Source organism: Nicotiana tabacum, chromosome 7 (assembly GCF_000715075.1).
Source record: "Nicotiana tabacum cultivar K326 chromosome 7, ASM71507v2, whole genome shotgun sequence".
NCBI classification, from domain to species: Eukaryota; Viridiplantae; Streptophyta; class Magnoliopsida; order Solanales; family Solanaceae; genus Nicotiana; species Nicotiana tabacum.
In genome coordinates, this window is record NC_134086.1 from 25,441,108 (window position 1) to 25,464,062 (window position 22,955).

General features: G+C 34.5%; 2 protein-coding genes across 6 annotated transcripts; both read right to left on the reverse strand.

Moving 5' to 3' along the window:
• Positions 1 to 763: 763 nt before the first annotated feature.
• LOC107814587 (protein unc-13 homolog) lies at positions 764 to 5,935 on the reverse strand. Its single transcript, XM_016640027.2, has 5 exons — positions 5,106 to 5,935; positions 3,850 to 4,737; positions 2,632 to 3,084; positions 2,076 to 2,262; positions 764 to 1,988 (listed from the first exon to the last, which is right to left on the reverse strand). The coding sequence occupies exons 1-5, from the start codon at positions 5,658 to 5,660 to the stop codon at positions 1,015 to 1,017; spliced, it is 3,057 nt and encodes a 1,018-aa protein (XP_016495513.1). The 5' UTR covers positions 5,661 to 5,935; the 3' UTR covers positions 764 to 1,014.
• Positions 5,936 to 8,975: 3,040 nt separating this feature from the next.
• Positions 8,976 to 21,248, reverse strand: LOC107814588 (uncharacterized). Of its 5 annotated transcripts, none has more exons than XR_012711528.1 (9): positions 20,797 to 21,248; positions 15,481 to 15,625; positions 14,993 to 15,075; positions 13,496 to 14,308; positions 13,215 to 13,416; positions 11,837 to 11,923; positions 11,621 to 11,746; positions 11,085 to 11,515; positions 8,976 to 9,202 (listed from the first exon to the last, which is right to left on the reverse strand). XR_012711528.1 is itself a non-coding variant. In XM_075257009.1 (9 exons), exons 6-8 carry the CDS (start codon positions 13,290 to 13,292, stop codon positions 11,345 to 11,347), a joined length of 375 nt encoding a protein of 124 aa, XP_075113110.1. In that variant the 5' UTR covers positions 13,293 to 13,416; positions 13,496 to 14,308; positions 14,993 to 15,071; positions 15,481 to 15,625; positions 20,387 to 20,434; positions 20,797 to 21,247; the 3' UTR covers positions 8,976 to 9,202; positions 11,085 to 11,344. The 5 variants fall into 5 exon arrangements, 4 of the variants coding, with proteins under 4 accessions (XP_075113110.1, XP_075113108.1, XP_075113109.1 ...); XM_075257009.1 differs by lacking the exon at positions 11,837 to 11,923 and adding an exon at positions 20,387 to 20,434 and having other exon boundaries at positions 14,993 to 15,071; positions 20,797 to 21,247; XM_075257007.1 differs by lacking the exon at positions 11,837 to 11,923 and adding an exon at positions 20,387 to 20,434 and having other exon boundaries at positions 20,797 to 21,247.
• Between the last annotated feature and the right edge of the window lie 1,707 nt (positions 21,249 to 22,955).

Consider the following 22,955-nt stretch of genomic DNA (forward strand, 5'->3'; position numbering starts at 1 on the left):
GGACTTGACTAAATTATTAGCTCTATAACTCCAGCACTTTATTATTATTTGTCTATGTGACAAATCTGTGCTATGCTATAGTTCTCCACCATAGAAGAGATGATCTAGTGATTCGTCTGCAGGTGTTTTGCAGCACACACATCTAGAGGGGATTTCTATTCCCATAGGTTTGTAACCCCACATTATACAAGTACAATAATTGATAATTTAAAAGCATGTGAAAGTATCGCGGTAATAAAAAATTCGTTTGGCTCTCGAATCCAAACAACACCGCATAAATTGGGACGAAAAAGTATTATTGGTGTACCAAAAGTAATATCTTGTGTTAAATTCTTCTCAAATTGAGAATTTCAATTCATTGATCCTTTTAGTTGTTTGAGTGATTGATATATGCATTACCGCAATACCATGTCCAAAAATGCATCTAAAATATTATCCACCTATGCCGGATCTTCCAAATATTATGCATTTTTGGAGGTTCTGACACTAATGCTCTAATTTTTTTTGAAGAGTTCGAGCAACATAGCTATATGGTACAATATTTTTCTTTATCATTCCCTCCTTTCTCTTTGTTATGATTTTCACAGCAATTGTAATGATAATCAGTTACATATACTTATTTCGAGATATGAAATGTGTGTTTTTTCTTGATGAGCATTTTCAATTCCATAGCTGATATCTGTAAAGGAATATGGTTCATAGTATGAGTAGAATATGATGGTCTATTCAATCTATCTTCACTAGGAATTTCTTCTCCAACTCATAATGCTAATATAATAATATTCCTTCACTATACAATAATATGTGATCAAAATAATAATCTCTCAAGTAATACAAAAGATATCAAAAGAATTATACATATAGCACATTCCACCACAACTGATAATGTCTAGTCCAACGCATGTGTCCAGAACTAGTTTTTCGATGCATGATAATGTCTAGTCCAACGCACGTGTCCATAACTAGTTTTTCGGTGTATGTAATTTCTTTTTAAATACATTTTGGCCCCTTTTCTCAATATGGCCTTCTCTTTGCTAATTGGAATGTTTTTTTCAAGAATTGATTAGCAACTTTATCATTTCTATGACAAATTACCCTCAAGATTGTATTAGGATCTGATCTGTTCCATCTTCCTGTTGTTGGAGGCATAGGTAGTTTCTGTCCTGACCCCACAACTCCCATTCCACTAGCTTCACAAGCTACAATGCTGAAATCTTCAACTAATTGTTCAGTTGATTGTCCCATTAAAGCTATTACTCCTTCTACTGTCTCAGCTTCTGTGTCCACAACATCTTCAACTATCAATCCTTCACCACAAGTACAAAACACCCTCTTTAAGCTCTCAAAATCTTCCTCTATTATCTGATGATCGCCCCTCGAAAAGATTCTTTTGCTTCCTCCTGCTAGTAAAACCATAAGATATGCCTCAAATGATGCCTTCATTACTTCTTTTAAGGCCAATGGTTGAGCCCTGTCAGTGAGAATCGCGCATAAAAGAGTGAGGTTTTGCTTAAGTGCCCTTAAAGCTGGTCGAATACGTGTATTCTCAACGTCCCTGATGTAGAGGCTACCGTAGAATACAGAGTGAGAATCGAAGAAAATGAGACGATAAGCTGCAACTTCTGATACATGTTGTACAGCTACTTGGATGGCTGAACGCGTGTGATCAAAATAGGAATAGCTTCCAATTTGTCGATTCTTGCTGTGACGACTTCTTGGAGAAGGGACAATCTTTGAGGAGAGTGATAGTGTTTTGTCAAGTGAATGGAGTTGCAGAAGAAAGTAATGTAATGTGTTAAGCCTGATATATAGGCGTTGTGTCCCGCGACTTGTTGAGAGGCGGGGATGATTGCCTTCATCATTTAAATGCTGGTTTTGATCTTCTGCTCCTACACTGCAAATAGCCATCTTCCACAGTTTGGAAAACCTTGAATCTTGACTACATCTTGTTAGAGGAGGAAGTGTAGGAATATAACTTTGTTTTGACCCTACAAAAAGATACCAAAATCAAAAATAACAAAAACTATTTGAGCATCAAAAATAACTTTTGGTCAAACAAAATACTTCTCTCTTACCACATGATGTGACAAAGGTAACATATTCTTTGAATAGATGTTCAAATCCATCAGCAAGATCACCTACTAAATCCTCTGAAATGACCATTGGAATTTCAAAGAAATTGTCAACAGCTTCTTTGGCATGTCTCATTAAATCGACTGCTGATTGTGCATATGGCTCACTTTTGGATTTTGGATTCCATGTCTACATATCAAAGTTTTCAACTTTTAGTAAGAGTAACAACAACAAAAAAATAAAAAAAAATCAGTGGGATTCAACAAGTGGAGTTTGGGGAGGGCAGTGCGTATGCAGACCTTGCCCCTACCCTGAGAGGATGGAGTAAGGGCAGCCCAGTGCACGAAGCATCCCGTGTTTACGTAAAGTCCGGGGAAGAGCCGCATCCCAAGGGGTGTAATGTAGGCAGCCCACTTGATGCAAGCATCAGTGGCTGATTTGATGGCTCGAACCCGTGACCTATAGGTCAGACAACTTTATCATTGCTCCAAGGCTAGGAGGGGGAAGAGTAAGAAGTATGAAATTTCAAAATGAAAGTCTTCTAATTTATAGACTTACTTCAGTTTCTTTTGCTCTCATAATAATCTCCTTCCCTTTCTTCAACCTTTCTTGAATCCATTTTCTCAATAGATTCATTATAATTGAATCAACTTCATAAGGATCCATTTCCCTAACTATAGCTTTGCCTCCATCTTCACATTCATCAGAATCCTCAACAACCATTTGGATTAAATACTTTTCAAGTTTTCCAGCCCTTTGCAATACCAAGACTGTCTCTTTAGTGAGCAAAGTTGCGCCGGTTAGGTATTGCTTTAACAAAGTTCCATAGCAAGAATGTAATGCCACAGCTGCTATTCCTGCTGCAACAGGATGCCATTTCTTAAGGACAGGACTAAATATTTCCTTCTCCTTAGCTGCTAATTCTTCAGTTTCATTGGCTAACTTAATCAGTGTTTGACTCACTTCTTGCAACTCAAAACTTGCACCATCTATGCTCATTTCTTCCAACATCTATTTGAGCATGAATAAAAGAAAAATAATGTTACATTATAGACACATCAGAAAATAAGGGCTAAAATATTAAGATTTAACTTCTATACACTGATCACACAAAAGTTAACTTCAAGCAGAGGACAACCTAGGATTTGAGCATAGCGGGAGCACCTAGTAAAAAGAGGAAAAAAGAAAAAAGAACAAGGAGCAGCAACGCTGATGTTGGGTTTCGTCGTTTAGATCTTGGGTCAAAAGGCAAGGGAAAGGAGCTTATGCTCCATGCTAAACCAGTGGCGGATCCAGGATTTATAGGTTGTGAGTGCTTCACCAATTTTAGTTTAAATTATAGATGGCCAAACGCGGTCATAGTGGGTGCTCATGGTTAATTATTGAAATTTTTAGGTATTATTTATGAATATATTACATAATTTGGCCAAAGCCAATGGGTGCTTCAGCACCCAGATGTCCAAAGGTGGATCCGCCACTGTCTTGTCTTCCCCTAAGCAATTCTAAGGAGGTAGAAGGGCACAATAAAATTATATATGGGGTCCTTGTGCATATACGGATATAAATATACACAAATTTTTGCCGAGTTTAACGGGTTTTGGTGACCCCTTTACCACCAACTTAGCTCCGCCTCTGACTTCAAGTAAGTGTCTATAACAAGTGGAACTAGTAACATAAAAAATAAGGAAAACAATTTGCTGAACATGTTAAAATATACTTATAGTGTAAAAATTCTTTACATCGTTAGTGTATATAAGTTAAATCCAAAATACTGACCTTAGCGAATGCATTCCTCATAGATGAACGAATAAAGTTACCAACTTTATCTCCAGCTGAATCATCAGTAAGTTCTTCCCCTTTCTCAAAACTAGCAGATGTATATCCAGGAACATCTTCCTCTAATATTTTCGTGGCCGAAAACAAGAGAGGAAGATTATTTTCCATTAATCCAACACTACCTCTGTTAAAATTTTCATGGTAATTAACCAATCTTTTCTCTGACCATTGTCTCATTGATGTCAAAACACTTGCCAACATCTTAACATAAATAGGCTCTCTGTCCACTTTCTTAGCATCATTAGCAACTTCAGTACTTAACATAATCATTGATGCACCAAGAAGATCAGGTTCAACTTGGCCCGTTACGATATATTGTTCGAATAACACCCAAGTAAAACACAAGTTATGAATTGATCTATTAATACCTAAAATTGTCCATGTTTTTTTCATCAATTCAAGAAGCTCATCAACTTCATCGAGGACCATAGTATCGTCTTTTAGATCGAAAACAGAGGTTAAAAGAGCTGTATAAATGTGGATATTTAAAGGAAATCCATCAGCCCAATGACAAATATCAGTAGGGGAATTATCAATTGTTCTCCAGGCTAAAGATACTACTGAATTACATAGTGCTCTCATTGTCTCTGAATTTTTGCCGGTGTCAATTGCCTTTGTATCAGCAGCTTTAATAATTTCTCTGAAACGTTTTGCGATTGTGTTTGATCTTTCTATTGGGATAGAAGGGTGAAGAAGAAGTCCTGCTTCTAGGATTCTGAGTTGACGTTTTTGCCATTGATGGTACTCGTGAGAATCGTTGAATTCAGATGGTTTAAGGTGGCGTAATAACTCTAATGGCAAGATAATTGTCTCTGCTCGTCTCCCCATCTATCAAAATTTCACAACATAGATCAATTATTCAGTGTTTAATTATAGCAGGTAAACAAAATAGAGATGGAGAAGAAGCTTATGCATTTTCTTTTTGCTTATTTATGCATGCAAAACATATAAAACATGCACAATATCGAGAAGTTTGGTTGTGTGTCTCACACAACTTACATTAATTGTGTGAGACAACTTACATCAGTTGTGTGAGACACCTTTTTGTCTCACAAATTTGTGGACCCTAGTCTTACACTTCTGGGTCCACAAAAAATGTGGGTCCACAAAACTGTGAGATAAAAAGATATCTCGTACCACTTGTATGAGACACAAAATAAAATTTTCCCACAATATAGACACAATTATATACGTACTTGGCCTACAAGAGTTCTCATAAGAGTTTTACGTAGCCTACTATCACTTTGCTCTGATACTCTCATCTGCCGCCTCATAATCTCAGCCGACGTCATCGGCCTCCGTGCCCTCGCCTGTGGCACCGTGAATGCCACCTTTGGGCTCGCACCGCCGCCAGGCGATGACGGCGTGCCGCCAAAAGAACTAGCTCTCCGTGATCGTGACCGCTTCAACATTTTCAACCCTAATGCCGTTTTCACCTTGCTGGTCACGGCCATCCCAACCCCGGATGGCTTCACCGGTGATCCAGGACTGGTAGATCCAGCCCCGGACCCGCTTCCATCTCCTCCTTCCGACGGATTATGATACGAGACTGCCGTCCTACCTCCAAACCCTGGCGATGACCGACATGCGGTGAAGAATATCTCGTAAGCCGCGTCCCGAAAATCATCACGGTGAAGACCGTCAAGATTTTCAAATGGCCAAACAAGGTCAACGTCAACGGACACGACATCTTCGCCAATTGTATTTGCATGGCGAGGATGTTGTGTCATGGTGGTCGTAGTAGGTGCCATTGTGGGCTAGCTACTATGACAATCTCCGATATGTGACGTGGTCAGATATCCGGCGGGAGAGGGGGAGAGAGAAGCCGGTGAGCATTAGACTTCTTTTTTTTTTTTTTTTTTTGAGGCAATGAATGAAAGAAGATAGAACGAGAGAAGAAAAGCAAGAGAGAGAGAAAGCAAGGAGATATTGGTGGAGAAAAAAGAAAGAAAGAATAGATGGTTAAGGGAAGCTAGCACTATTGTTTTTGCGAAGAAAACGAATAACCAAAGGTGGTGAAAGAAGAGAGAAGCAGCTACGCTCCTAATAATTTTGAAAAAAGAAAATAATTAAAATCACGCTTATCTTATATATTTAAATTTTTTTGACCATTTACTTCTTTTCTAGAAGAAAATTATACATATTTATTCCACTTGGTAATAAAATCATTAATTACTAAATAAAAAATATACAAATTCATGTTTGGCACGTTCTGTAATCATTGTTCCCACCCTTAGTTGAGTCATGTCATTACAAGCAACTCCATATTGTGGTTATCTTTTATATGTATGTTTGGCCCATTCAGCCAACCCTGCAGGTTTGACTATGGGATTTAAAATTCATAATGTAATTTGTTTGTCTTTTCATAATTGAAATATCTCTTTCACTCCGAATCAAACACACATCTAGTTAACATCTTACGTGGACAACGTGTATATATTTTCTTATTATATATATTTGTATGTGTCTATTGTGAAACTAGTCAATAAATGTACAAATCTATAAATATATATATATATATATATATATATATATATATTAAAGCAAGAAAGCTTGTCTTCTCATTTAGTCAAGTGGCAAGATAATATAAAGCCACTTGACAATTTAAGGCAATATTTATTATAATATTTAATTTAAATTGGGAGATAGGATATTTCTTTAATTTAAATACAAAGATAGTAAATAAGATTCTTTTAAATCCAAATGGAAAGAAAGTTAATTTTGAATTGATTGTTTAATTAATTAGGAAAGCTAATCAATATATAAATATTCCAATTCAAATGAGAGGCTCAATGAGCAAATTGTTCTAAATAATAAGAAAGAGTTTTAAAAAATCTAGGTTTGAACCTATAATCATAATACCGAGTTGTTGGATCAAAACTTAACTTTCGTAACTACCTTAGTTGATAATAACGTTCGCTTCTCCCTGTGCCCTAAGACGTTAATTCAATAAATTTAAATATAGAAAATATAAAATTAAGATTTATATTATATTAATAGCGATAACAAAAGAGTGAATATATGAATTAAAGTTTTGACCACAAAAAAATTGAACTGAAAGACAATTTAGGATAATGTTTATAATAATATTTAATTTAATTTAAAATTAAAAGATAATTTTTTAATTTAAATTGAAAGGTAGTAAATAAGATTATTTTGAATCTGAAAGGAAAGAAAGAATAATAGTCTTATAACGATATAACCAACTACTCTTTCTTAACTAATACTCCCTTCGTTTCAATTTATGTGAACCTATTTCCATTTTGGTCCGTGCCAAAAAGAATGACTCATTTCCTTATTTGGAAATAATTTACCTTTATGCAATGATTTATAGCCACACAAAATATATGTGCCTCATTTTACACCACAAGTTTAAAAGTTTTCTCTATTTTCTTAAACTCCGTACCCAGTCAAATGGGTTCACATAAATTGAAACGGAGGAAGTAATTTTTTGATCATAAGAAAATATTGAGCTGAAAGATAAAAATAACACCCTTATCTTAACTCTTTATAAAGATAAATATGGAGCTATTATCAACACATACTACGAGTACCACTACTCCATTCAGCTAAAATATAAAATAAAGATAATAAATAAATGATACTCAAAAATATTATTGATAAATTTAAATATTAGTTTCAGCAGTAGAATAAAAAATAATGAATATAATTTTTTTACAAGAAAAAAGAAAAACTAAATTCATGTACTAACGGGAGTTGTGGGAAATGATATCAATAACTCTAAGTTATGGGTAATGCAATAACATGAACAAGGAATCAAAAAAGAAGAAAAATATGTAAATAAGTAATAATTCCAGTAGCAAATATATATAGAATGATAAGATTTATTTGATCTTTAAGAAGAGAACGTTTCTAAAATAATAATGAGATAAGTCATATTATATGAATAAGATACACGTATTTAAAACCGTTATAATAGATAAAACTAAAAAATATAGACATTTGACATAATTCCAAGAAATAAATTAAAAATATTTAAATATAATTTAAATTCTTATATAGTTAATTTTAATGAAAATTTAATGTCAAACTTCCATATAAATGAAATAATTATATAAAATTTCATAGTAGAGGGAATAATATAGAAAGAGGAGGTATAAAGATAATGTGAGTAAATTGATATTTTGAATTAATTTAAAAATAAATCTATATCTCTTGCTCAATTAGCATTTTGGTTTTGAGAATCAAGATGTGTGATGTATATAGTTTGGAGTCGAATACTTTTAAAATGACTCTCATTGTCACATAAATGCAGTACGATTCGATCAATATTAAAGCAACTCCAATAATGTTGGAAGAGAGTTAATCAATCATAATTTTACACAAGAATAGAGGAACTGATGACATACATTTTTGTGGGGATAATGTTTTAAACTATGAAGCAACTCAGACATCGGCTGAACTAAATCTCAATTATGTTGCCTTACGGTAAAATTAATTATCCAACATTTTATAATTTATTTTATATCTCATAGATAAGAAGGGAGGATGGATTCTTCCCTAATATCTACTGAAAAATTGGTCTACAGTAACGGTTGGAAAACCGTTCCAACAGACTGCAAAACCGTAGCCATAGGGATATTGGAACGGTTTAAAGACCGTCACATCAGCCGGCGTACCCATAAGTCTACTGGAACGGTTCTTGAAATGGTTTGCATCGCAGTGAAAATAGATAAGTCTATCGCAACAGTTTTCCCTTTCTCTGTTGGAACGGTTATTTTTTTCAATTGGAACGGTTCAAAACCGTTACTGTATTGTTTATACAACGGTTTTTAACCGTTACCATATTATTTAAAGCAACACTTATGTAAACTATTGCTACGATTATGTTGGATATAGCCACGGTTTCTTTAGGCTATGGTAACAGTTATATTTGTATTTGAAATAGTTTATGGGACCTATTGCAACGATATACATTGTCTACTGGAATGCCATTTGTGTCCTATTGCAATGGTTCTGATAGGCTATTGTATCAGTTAAAACCAAATATAGCACCTGTTATAAATAAATATTTATACATATAATAAATTATAATAACACTAAAATTTAAATACATCATAAAATGAAACTATTAATAATATAAAATTATCCATAAAGCAAATGTTCTACCCCATGAGTGCATAAGTTTAGTACATTTCATAAGAGTAAATAAGTTTCAAAAATGTTGGTAACAAAAGATTCCTAGAAAATTCATCTATAAAAATACAAAATTCATTTCAAGTAAGGTCTAGTTCTTCATCGTCTTCATCATTCATTTCTTGATCTACTCCACCTACAAAAGAGGATAAATAAAGTTATTACCCTTCAACAGAATCCAGTCTAAGAATACTCAAGCATTTAACTGTTTTCGTTCTTTTATTAATCCAACTTATTCATCTCAACAAACTATACGCAACATTATAACAATCTGATATTATTACCAAAGACCAAGACTTTCAAACTATCAAGCTATGATGGCAAAGTAAAGAATAATTCATAAGAAGAATCACAAACATAATTACAAAACCAACACGAAACATCAACTATTTAAATCGTTCTTTCAGCTGATCAATGACCATTATATTGCCTCTCAGTAAGTACACCAGAGTGATAAACATTTAGGTGATACATTGCCTCTGGCACCAATTCCTTTAACTCAGGATGTGCAGCAATTAACGAGCGATCTACTCCCTCGAGAGCAGTGAATACTCGTGCTTGTTCCAGAGCCTCACTGTTACCAACATGTGATACTAGGTAGCAGAGGAGAATCAATCCATTCAATTTTGATTGTTCATTTCCTATCAACAGTCTCATCACAGGAGGAACACCTCTGAATTCGATAATTGTTTTTGAGTGCTCCATACCCAAGAAATTCTAAGGACAAGTAAACTTCCCGAGTGAGGCAGCAGCTTCTGCTGCCATGTCTAGGTTCCTATTACTAAGTTTCTCGACTAAAGGACCAATTACACGTGTTTCTCTCGCTGGAAATGTCTTAGCAAGTGAACCAACTAATCTAACAGTTTTGTAGAGAAACTAAACAAAACATTTTAAAACAATGACATTTCTGAAATTTGGCCCTAAGCATCAGTAAGTTGCATATTATCAGTATATTTTACTGTATAAGTTGCATATTACCAGTAGATAGGTGTTATCTTTAACCACTTCAAGTTCAGAGATGTCTTATTATGTGATCTAAGCATCAGTAAGTGACAAAGAAGGATATGTACACTGACTTTATTAATTCTATTGAAGGTTCATCATTTCAGGATCCTTGAATATGTTCATGTCACTTAGGACAGGTCAGCATGCATTTCAATAATCTTCAGAACAGTCTAGAGCATATATATATATATATATATATATATTATATATATATATATATATATCTGAGACCCCTACTTCACTCAACACTTATATTAACAGCCGTGTCCAGGCTTCCCAAAATATCAATCCGCTAAACCAGCAGAGAGATCAATGCAAGTAGGAAAGTTAGTTTTAATTTTGTTTGGACCTAACGAGCATGATATCTTATTGTGACAATGTATAGTCTAACAGTTTTTTCAAATTGTAAGATCCAAATATCCCTCCAGTTCATGATTAAGTTCTTCTATACATAGTGATGTCAATAAACAGGTTACCAACAAACTTTCCATTTTGGATCCTACCGGCATAGTACGTGTTCAACATCATTCCACCAAGCTATTAGGTTACCAAAGTGAACAGTTACCCATATTGACAAAAGAAGTCTTCTCAAATAGTGTCTTAGATATCACATGATCATAAAAGATCCAAAAACATAAATGGTCAAAACTAAACAGATAGATGAATGCAGATCATCATTTAGCAGGACTACTGTGGCACCCTAGGTTAAGATGTACCCATACCTTCATTAAATTATCATGATGACATACAAACCATTTTTTAACTAGACAGAATCAATATAGACAAAGTATGACTACGATCTAAGGTTCTTTAGTTAAACAATCAGATTATTGTGATGAGATAGGCACAACTATTAGGGTAGGCACAACTTATTAGAATTGCTAAAGATATTGGCAAAGTACATCAAGAAGATCTTAAACAAAAGAAGCAAAAAATTCCAACACACAGACGTTGCATCTCTACCTTTTAAATTCAAACGAAGTTTATTGTTATAATATTTGGTACGTACTGACCTTGATTGTTACTACCAACAGATGGTCGACTGTTTAGTTGAATAGCAGCTTGTTGTGCAGAGGAAGCATCTACAGGTGAACGATCACTGAACCTTAACATGTCAGGATCAAGTCGCAAATCTGGGTTCAGATGCTGAAGTTGTGCGATGATGTTCATTGTAATATTTTGTTCCATAGCATCCTTTTATTCGTTCAACTTTTCATGCATTCTTTGTTGCATCCTCTCTTCCATTTCCTCCATTTTTTGTTGCATCCTCTCATCAGAAGATCCAAGATTCCCTTTTTGCCCTTTTAACACAGTCTTGGTAACCCCTCGTCCATACAATCTCACGCGACCTTGGATGTTCAGGTCCCATGACTGATGCAAAAGCATCAATTGAATGACTGACATCTTCACTTTCCTGAGTAGATTGTATTCTCTCTATTTCAGCCTACAAACCAAATGCAAGAAAAAAGAGTTTTAAGTAACTAAAGTTGAATCAATAATTAAGAACAAATAAATAAGCACGACAAACTCTAAATTAGAAATTTCGTACAATTTTACTAATCGTATTGTCATATGAGCTTTTGTATACTCGGCCAAGTTTTCTTTTTCTTGTAGCCACAAACATGTCCTTACTTGATACAGTATCTGAAGTATCAGAGATTTCCTTCTTTTTTTCCTAGTTACATGAACACAAGTATAAGAATCTTTCCATATAAAGTTAGCAAGTTCATAATTGTAAAAAAATAAGAAAGATAAACCATCAAACCTCGCGAATTAGACCAAAAGGTGTTCTGCCAGCTGTGTGTGGACACTTCAACTTATTTCGATTCTATGTATTGGTTTCGGACATTTTCTACAAATAAACGAGTCAACCAAATAGTAACCAACAGTTATGCCTATTACCCACATCATGACCCAAGACTACACTCATAGTATTAAAGCTTGCTTGATTAAGTACTATCACTGCTCTAGAAAAAAAGGTTGAAAGTCAGGTAGTTGCAAATTCATCTCTATAACTTCTTTGATTAAAGGACTTGGTAGTAGCTGTTGAAGTGAATACATCTGAAGAGCTTAGATATATTCATCCCAATACCATGCACTTAGATGAATGTTAAGGGGAGATTAGTTAGCCAATTATAGAACATTACACTTGTTGATTAAACATTGGACTATATAGACATATTAGTCTTGCACATTAGATACTGAAACATGTGAAAAGATATGACAACTGTGATGCTATATAACTATGTGACAAATACTAATATTTGCAGGATAACAGATACTAAAAGAGAATGCATACTGCAGCATCCTCTTAAAAGCAGCTAGCTTATATATTATATAGAATATCACAATGCAGAAAAGAATATCACAAGTTTATACTGTTGAGTAGCATTTTTCGATGATTTCCTATAGATATATGTGCACAGATATGCATTTTGAGATTGAAGGGACATGTGTATCTCGTAAACTGGGATCATTTTCCGTGCAGGTGCACAAGAGCGAAGCAACATCAGATTATACTTTATTTCAGCAAGAAGATTAACTTGTGCCTCTACAAGTGAGATACAAACAACAGAAGATAAAATTTTCTGTACATGGATTTTACTCACTATGGACTTTATAGGATCTTATTGGAAAACCAAACAGGATTGTGGTTTTACAAGTTTTAAAATAAGTCACTGGTTCCTTATTTCCATGGTGGTTATTATATTATTAAAAGAGTATAGAGTTTTCCACAAGAATGATTAGAATTTTGTTGTGGCCCTTATTGGTTCTAGTTTGACCAATATATTTCCTATCCACTCTCTAACAAAATAGTTTCTTTCCTCTTTGTTTCTACACTTTATATATATTTACAAAATTTAAATTAATTAACTTGACTGAAATCTGAAGTTGAGTTTCCAAGTATGATGATTGCTTGTTCATTTTTCTATATAATATATAAGCTAGCTGCTTGTAATGCCTCAAATTGAAATGGTTGGACTATAAAATGATACCAGTAAGACAGGGCAACTATTACCAAGGGGTGGGTGACAATGTAACTGACTGAACTGGGACTTAAAAAGCTATGGCAAGAAGTCAGAACAGTTCCTAAGTGTGACTGACTCACCGAAGACTAGACAAGAGATTCTGGATGTAATTACCTTGTGAGGATCGGAGTTCCAATAGTTAAAAAGATCCTTAAAGTGAGATTCTGGAACATCTACTGGTCTATTCTCCATTCGAAGCTCATCATTCTCATAGGCTGTGAAGTGGGTTGTCTTAATTGACTCTTATACTTTCTCCAAGCACTACAAACTGATTCAAAAGTCCATTTTTTGCCTCGTCAGGAATGTCATATTTTTCCTACAAATTTAGTGCAATTGGGTTAGTGCAAGAAATAAGAAATATCATCCATGTTTATTGGACATTGGAAACTTCATACATTGATATATTTCCACATATCATCTTTTGTGTCTAGTTTCCTCCAATTAACTACATTAAGAGGACAAAAGTCCCACTCCTTGCCAATGTGCCGAGGAAGCTACCCAACTCTTTTACAACCTCTTTAGTATGACCAATGGGTTGATTAAACTCATTTAGAGTGATTATTTTACGCTCTTTTTTAACATGAACACTTGGCATTTGAGTACGACCTCTTCTTTTTTTTTGGCGAGGAGGGGCCTGCAATAGTGCGAGGAGGGGCCTACAATAGTACAAAGCAAAGATAGTCATAAATCACTTTTTTAGTTAATTTTATGATTAAAATTTATATATATTTGCCTTGTTCCTCAAATTGTTCAATTGCTTCATGATTGGTAGAATCATCAGATCGTTCATGTACTCCCTGTGATGCAAGAGTGATGCAATCCATATTCGCTTGTTGCACTTGTTCATGTACTCCTTGTGTTGCTGAAAAGGTGCAATTCTGTGGCACTTGCTGCACTTGTTCTTGCAATTGAGATCCACCTTCGGATTGTCGTTCTTCATTTGCATTTGACCTTATAGATTTCAAGAATGTTTTTGTTGTCAATGACGAAACCTTTTGGTTTCGCAAAGATGAAGGTAATCCACCTTCTGATTGTCGTTCTTCATTTGTATTAGACCGTGTAGCTTGGAAGGTTCTTTTTGTTGTCAACGACGAAACCCTTTGATTCCGTAAAGATGCAAGTGATCCAACTGGAATGCGGTTGGATATTTTCTTATTTTTGCTTGAGCACCCTTCTTGATTCATGACTATTCAAATATTTTTCAGATTCTGAAAAGCAAACACAATATATGTTAGCAAAGGAAGAGAACTGATTGACCAACATACAACAAAGAGTCATTTGCCTCTGAACCTAATCTTCAAAAAGCTTCACCTGAAAGTTTTCAAGTTCTATAGCTGTTATATAAGTCTCTTCTCTGCCAAACTACCTTAAGTGCAATTCAAACACACACACACACAATACACACACACAAAGTTTTCAATTAAAATGTTGATGGGGGAATGCAATATTCGAAATTCACATATTCTGAGGGAAGGCAAAAGTTACTGTCTCTATGCCCTACTATTTGATGGAATCTCAATTGGTGGTATTAATGCAATGCACTCATTCCACTGGGAGGAAGTTAATGGTAGGCAAAAGCATAGAATTTTGGAAGAATACTCTGCTGCCATATACTTAATGCAGATTTTATTGACAAGTACATACAGAAGGAGTTGAGGTGCTTAGAGGTGATATCAAAGTGTAGATCAACATTTCAATATCACATGAAGAGAGGCACATCATGATAGGCATATGTTACCACTGTATCGCACCCACAATCAACAGCAAAACTGATTGCTTCAATGATGTGCGCATCTAGTGCAAACATGGCCAAACATGCACGCATCTGGTGCAAAATATCACTAAGATTATCATCAAAAAATAAGACAATGAACAGAATTTCAAGAAATTACCTAAGACCAAGTCTTTTAAAATGCTCCGCTCGAAATACAACCAGCAAAATATCACTCATTTCAGCACTAGCTCCAGCTCCTAGCTAACACCAAAGGAATCCAACAAACCCCATCAATCAGAAAGAGGAGATAACTCAAAAAGAGTAAAATTTAACTCAGAGAAAAGTGAAACATTTACAAAAAAAAGTCTATAAAGCCAAGAAAAAAGGAAGCTTGTTAGATTGTCCAAAGTCATGCCCATTTATATCTATTCTTGGATTTGAAAAATGGATCATCTTTTTAGATTCTTTCCAATATCCTTGTACTCTTGCCATGGACCAATACTAACTACTTAAAATTCTTTTCTCCTTTAAATAATCACCAATAGCGATCAGCAACATGTAAGTAAGGATGGCGTGTGACAAGGAATAGGATGCAAAATGCACCATGTAAAATATATTCTTTAAGGACCATAGAGTTGCTATAATTTCATAGAGGATAGAAATTACCAACTATGCTTCACACTTGAAGACTTGGACAGCAGAACCAAAAGAGGGCGTGGGAGAAGGGACGGGCCTCAACAACCGAACAAAAATATCTGAAATCTCTCTCAATTAATTCAATATCGACAATAATGTTACCAGATCTCAAATCCTGCAAAAATTAAAGCATGGAAGAATAATTTTATAAAGGATATAAACAAAAATAATCATAAAATATTTATTTAAAAAGGCATTATCACTCACTAAAAAAAGAATATACTTAAAAGATTTCAGAATTTTCTTATTTAATCATCTGCTTCCATCCAGTCCCAATCAGTATCATCAAACCCATCCTCCTCTTCCGATGTTTCCACGATTGTATCATGTGAATTTTGTGCATTAGATAGAGTATCAATGATATCAAGGGGTACGTCTTCTCTTGACCATCTAATGTCAACATCAAGTAATCTAGATGAGGAACTAATGTCATTATTAGGTTCCCTCCAAAATGTGTCTCCAATATTAGGACAATTCTCTTACTCTAGATCATACAAATCAACAGGTACTTTTCTCCTCGCATAATAAACATCTTTATCAGTTGGATCCTCCACATAAAAAACTTGATAAACTTGTGATGCCAACACAAAAGGGTCATCTCTACTGCATAATCTATTGAAGTACACCCGAGTTAACCCATAATCATCTATTTCATTACGAAACCAATCACATCTAAACAGTACAACACTAAAATAACCCCAATAATCAATCTCAATGATATCCTGAATCGCTCCATAATAGATAACCTCAGCATAGATGGGATTTTGGTCCCTAGAACTAGCAAAACTATCTGTTGTTGCCGATAAAGTCACTCCACTATTTTGAGTCTTGCATTGGAAATCCTGTTCTTTGGTATGAAATCGGTATCCATTAATAAAATATGTCGTATATCTTTTGGCTACCATATTAGGTCCTTTGGATAGCCATCTTAAATAATCTGGCACAACAATATTTTTAACTTTCTCTTTAAACCAATTGCTGAATTCTCGACTGTGATCTCTCGCTCTTACCCATGCATTTGATCTACTATGAATAACAATTAAATTCTTATGTTCCCTGCAATCAAGAACATTTCAATTTTAATCATATAGTAAAAAAATTATATAAATATAGATAAATGTTTATATAATTTATCTTACTCGGTAAACTTTTCCATTTATTCATCTCCAGTATTGAACAGAGCATATCGATGTATTTCAAATCATAACTGCGAATCCATGAGAAAAGTATTTTTTTCTTACTTCCAATTGGACGGCCTATATTAGGGAATATAGGTGACAAATTTTGAGAGCACTCATCATCCACAGTTTGGTACCTACTAAATTTTGTCCTAATGCCATCATGTAGATATCTCGAACAAAAAGTCAAGCACTCATCGGCCACAAACCCCTCTGCTATTGACGCTTCTGGACAAGATCGATTACGTACAAATTACTTGTACTTACATAGGTTCCTCTCAATGGGATACATCCAACGGAGATGAGCCGGACCCCCAAGCTTAATTTCATTCACCAAATGAATAGGCAAATATGGCATTATGTCAAAAAATGTTGGATGGAAAATCTTTTCAAGCTCGCATGTTATTTCAACAATTTCCGACTGCATTGTTTCAAGATCTCTTCGCCTTATGACCTTACTACATATAGCTATAAAAAAAATTCTCAACCTAATCAAGGCCAATGAAACATGTTTGGGCAACACTTTTCTAATAGCAACCTGGAGCAAGTAATGTATTATAAAATGAGCGGCATGACTCTTGTACCCTGATATTTTCATCTCCTTCACTTGCACGCGTTCTGAAATATTGGAAGCACACCCTTTGGTAATTTAGCATTTTTTATGACAGTACAAAATAAACTTTTCTGTTTTGGTTCCATGTAGAAACAAGCTTTAGCTACACTTATAGTTCCATCACTATTTATTCTTGGTTGTAGCTCCTTTCATATCTCCATTTCTTGTAAGTCATAGCGAGATTTTTCATGATCCTTTGATTTTCATCTATTTCTAATAAAGTCCCAAGCAAACTATCACATATGTTTTTCTCGATGTGCATCACATCAAGATTGTGCCTCAATTTATTATGCACCCAATATGGCAATTCAAAAAAATGGATCTCTTTTTCCACGGACCCTTATCACTCTGAGGCCTTTTTTTAGTGCTCTTTCCAAAGATATTGTTGAATTCAAGCAGCTCTTCAAAGACTTCTTCACCCGACAAGGGAGCAGGTGCAGGTCTATGTTCCTCCTTACCATCAAAAGACTTCTTATCTCTTCGGAATGGATGATCACGAGGCAAAAATCTTCGGTGGCCCAAGTAACACATCTTGTGACTATGTTTGAGATATTGAGAACATGTGTCATAATTGCAAGTGGGGAATGCTAATCTCCCCTTAGTGCTCCACCTTGAAAGTATTGCTAATGCTGAAAAGTCACTAACTGTCCACAATAAGGCAGCACGCATTCGGAAAGATTGGTTGGTTTCAGCATCAAATGTGTCTATCCCAGTTTCCCATAGCTCATTCAATTCTTCAATTAATGGAAGTAGGTACACATCTATATCATTTCCTGGAGATGATGGACCAAGCCACGTGCTATGAGAAATGCTCATGGTCCGAAACGGGTTGATACCATTACTTGAGAGACCCTATCTAACATTCCGAGGATCTCTAGATAAGTCTGGATGCAAAGAATTAAAAGCCTTCCAAGCTTCCCCATCAGCAGGATGTCTTATACTCCCATCATTGGGACGCTCATTATCATGTCATCTCATTGCAGCAGCCGTTTCAGGACACATGAATATCCTCTGAAGCCTAGGCTTTAAAGGAAAGTACCTTAAAACCTTTGTAGGGATTTTAGAGCTTGCTTTAGTCAAAGGACCGACACTCTTCCATCTTGAAGACCCACAAATAGAGTAATTACCCATATTCGCATTTTCTTTCCAAAATAACATGTAATCATTAGGGCATGCATGTATTTTTTCATAATGAAAACCCAAATCTTTTATCATGTTTCTAGCCTTGTTGAAAGATTCCGGTACTTGAGCAAATGGAAATGCCTCCTTTATCAACTCTAACAAATCAGAGAAAGCCACATTACTCAACCCATGCAATGATTTAAGCAAGTACAATCGAATAGTGAAACTCAGTTTACTAAAATTTTCACACCCCGGATATAATTCTTGTTTTCCTTCCTCCAGCAATTTGAAAAACTTCTTTGCATCTTCAAATAGTCTTTCCCCAGCTTCTTCTTCATCCCTGCCTGACCCTCTATGTTTTTAAATGTATCATGAAGTAGTCCATCAATATCGTCACGCATGGTAGAACCTTCATCATCATTGCCTGGATAAGGTGTATTTCTCGAGGAAAATCCTTCCCCATGGAAAACCCATTTGGTATAACCATCAACAAACCCATGAACAACCAAATGATCCTCCACCACATTTCTATAATACCAATAGCGATTCCTGCACTTTTTGCAAGGGCATAATATTTCATTTCCTTGGGCAGCTCGTTCAAATCCCTTATCAAGAAAATCATTCACTCCAGGGATATACTCATCCGTCCATCTCAGGAGATTTATCCAACTTTTATCACCATTATCCATAGATATCCTATACGATAAAAGTAAATCAACAAAACTAATCAAATAAACCAAAAGCATACTAATTTGACATTGACCACTGCTTTTAAGGCAAGACCCACTACACTATAACAAGCACGTGAGCATCTGAAGACAATAAAGTGTTAATGTTTGATGGAACTAAGGACATGACTACATAATTGCATTCATGCTTTCCATTTCCAAAGAGTTGAGCACCTATGCCCGTGAAATTGTTGCACTTTTGTATTAATAGAAGCATAAATCCAACGAAAGACCAAGTCAAGCAAAAGACAACATAGTCTCATCACAACCCATCAGAACAGTTTAATATATACGGTAGGAGAATAATAATTTACTAAAAAAAAAGAATATGTCACCAAAGTTCAGATTCTTAGCATAAGTTCTGCTAAAATCACGAGTAACAAGTATTCTCTAAGATTCAAACCCTTGAATTTTGGCAATTCTGAAGAACTTTATATGTGTAAAAGCTATATTGGTTCATCACAACTTACTGCAATAGCTCTTGCAATGTTGTTAACCATGACATTTTGTTTCATGGACAACTATTCTAGGATATTATTTACCTTTTCCATACTTATATTAAAGGGCTAAAGAGAATAAAAGAATTTTAGATTTAAGACCAGATAAACTTCAAACATGTTAAAGATTTTCCTCTATTAGAGTTTTTCTGGGGTATGGGCAATTAAAGCAGTTAAGAGAGAAATTTCACCACCATATATTAGTGCAGTTATGATAGATAAATCATGTGCTTGATTCAAGCTTCATATAAGATGTAATATAAAGCACTCATATATAAAATTTTATGACCTTTTGCACGGGCGTGAAATTTTTCGTCAGTTAGTTGCTTACCAACAGGCTACTTGCATGTAGCTCGCCAAGAAACATATACCATAATGGCTTTTAAAACATATACTTACATAATTGATAAGGTAAGAAAATGGGCATGGAATAACTATTTTCTCTTTATTGTCTTAAGCTTAGATGCATGCGTTGATTCATGAAACCATGCTTCAATTCACAATATTATTTGAAAATGAGAGTTCATAGAACCTAACAAGCAGGAATATATAGTAGATATCCAGTTTAGAGCAAAGTATACAATGAAAAAGAGAGGGATAATAGGAGTTTGGCCTTGTTAAAGCAATAATCTGGAACCTTTCTTTAATAAAGCAACAATCTTGGACTTTCACATGTAAGAGCTTTCTAAGCTAGAAGTAATAAGTATTATGTAAACAGGTGGAGCTGTATTAACTCACCAAAAATCATCGGCGTCCCTAGTTTGACATATGTTGGGGGACTTCGTACTGCAGGATTTCGCATAAACATTTAAACAAACTAGCACAGAGAACATGGTTTATTCTGTTGCAGTAAGAATAATTGTTTATTCTGAAGAACATGGTTTTGGTGGGATATAAACACAGAGATTTGAATACTTGCTGAAAACTGACTGCTAGACCCGACTTATACAAAATCTCCAAAGCTGCTGCGGTCATCTCCCAAAATGCTTTAGTATTTTGTGTGCCTTAACTAAGTTAAAAAATTAATTCGAGAAACTAGGCTAGAATATACACTGAAGTGAAATCATATACATTGTTCACACCATAAAGCTTAAAGGAAAAAAGAACGATTATAGAATATAATGCCCAAATTACAAAGGAAAAATTACCTGAAGTTGATTTCTCACTGATTGCCTTTTGGGTCGAAACTTTCTCGTGATTTAAAATATTTTCTACACCCCGTAGTCGCTGACTTTAAATTATTCCTCTGTTCTTCAGATCCTTCGAGTGAAACAAATGGAGTTTGGGACTTTGGGGGTTTGGGAGTTTTGGGTTAGCAATCGAGATTTGGGGATTTTTAATTAACAAATAAATTTGAGGATTTGAAAATTTTGGACCAAATGCAGAGGAGATGAAAGTAAATCACCAACAATGAGATTTGAGAAAGTTTTCTGGTGATTTGCGAATAAACCAAACGCTGGGGATTTAGGATGGTGATTTGCAAATGAGGGATTTGTGCTGGTGATTTGAGGAAGGTTAGAATTTAGGTTTGGAACGTTTGCTGCCAAGAATACGAGCTTGATGAGGAAGACGAGAGCATTGGAAGTGTCGAATAAATTTTAATTTAGTTATTATATTTACCAAAATAAAATAAATAAGAAATAAAAGGAAAAAGGGGTTGTATTGGCGGGTTTAGCAAAATTCAGGGGGGAAAATAAGGAGGGAACAAAATACCCGTTCCTATATTACAAAATTTCTATAACCGTTACTACAAATAGTCCTATTGGGACGGTTGAGAACACGGATCCTATAAAGAAAACCTATGGTAACGGTGAACTGTTAACGGGAACGGTTTAGTATCTAAAGTGTGCTGGTTTCATCCAAACTCTATTGTAACGGTTGTAACCATTACCGTACCTAATCTATTGCAACGGTTTAATAACCGTTGCCAAAACAGTTGTTCTTGTAGGCCTATTTTCCAGTAGTTTAGGTATGGACTATGACTTTTTAGTCCGATGTTGATATTTATGTCTCTCAAAGTGTATGAGCCAATTGATTGAGCAACTGATGGGATCGGTATATATGTGTCAATTAGAATAAAATAGATTTAGATAGGGTAAACATATACAGAAATATAATTGCACTATTTGGGATTACTATTTACACAAAATAAAGTGAATTACAAAAATCATAAGGTACAATTCATTTTAAGAAGTACAATATATTTAAAGTAGTTTAACATTTATTTAATTATAATATACTAATGTTAACTATATCCCAAAAGTATCATTTAAATTGTTAAAAAAAGTGACTTTAATTGTGTGGTTAAAATTGAGGTGACATTAAAATTGTTGAGCAAATTACGATCCGACTGTTTTATATGTTGGTAACTCCCAAAAGTTAGAATATATTGGTTGTCAATAAATCATCATGTGTGTATATATTAATTTATTATTGTGATATTTTAGGTTGGTAGAAGTTGATGTTGATGTGAGAAATTATTATTTTGAGATAATAATATAATGTATTTTTATAATATAAATTAAGATATTACTGAATGTATTTTTATTAGTTATTACTCTATTTAGTATTATTTCATTCAGTTTCAATTTTGATGAGATAGTTTGAATTTAGCTGTTACTGATACACTGTCTCTTTCCTTCTTCTTGTGCCGAGGGTCTATCAGAAATAGCCTCAGATCTCCATACACACTGCCCTCCATATACCCCACTTGTGGGATCTCATTGGGTTGTTGTTGTTGTTTGACTTGGCACAAAGTTTAAAAACGAAAAGAAAACTTTTGAAACTTGTGGTCCTAGAAGCTTTGTGGGGTCGTGATAGTTGTATGAGTGTAAGAGCTTCTCATTACAGGTAAAATGAGTAAAATGAAAAATTTAAAGTTAAATGTGTCATTCTTTTGGAATAGACTAATAAGAAAAATACTTTATGTAAATTGAAAGGAAAGGAGTATTTATTTTTGAATCATATTGTATTTTTATTTGTTTGTATCACCGACTATATATGTAATTATAATATTTAAGTTTATGCTAATAGTTATTCATATAATTTATTCTTTTTAATTTATAGAATATAGAAGGATCGTAATATTATCCGCACATCATGCGGGTACTAATACTAGTAATTTAGAATATCAAAGGATTGGCAAATCTTGAGTTTGTATTACTAGCGATGAAAAAAGTCATGAGGATATAAAAATTTGTCAGAAATTAATGGTTTCAAACAAGTCAGGATCGGCTATATGAATTCTCATTGATCATGATTCTTTATGTAAACCCATCTCAAGCCACTTATTATACGAAATAAAATG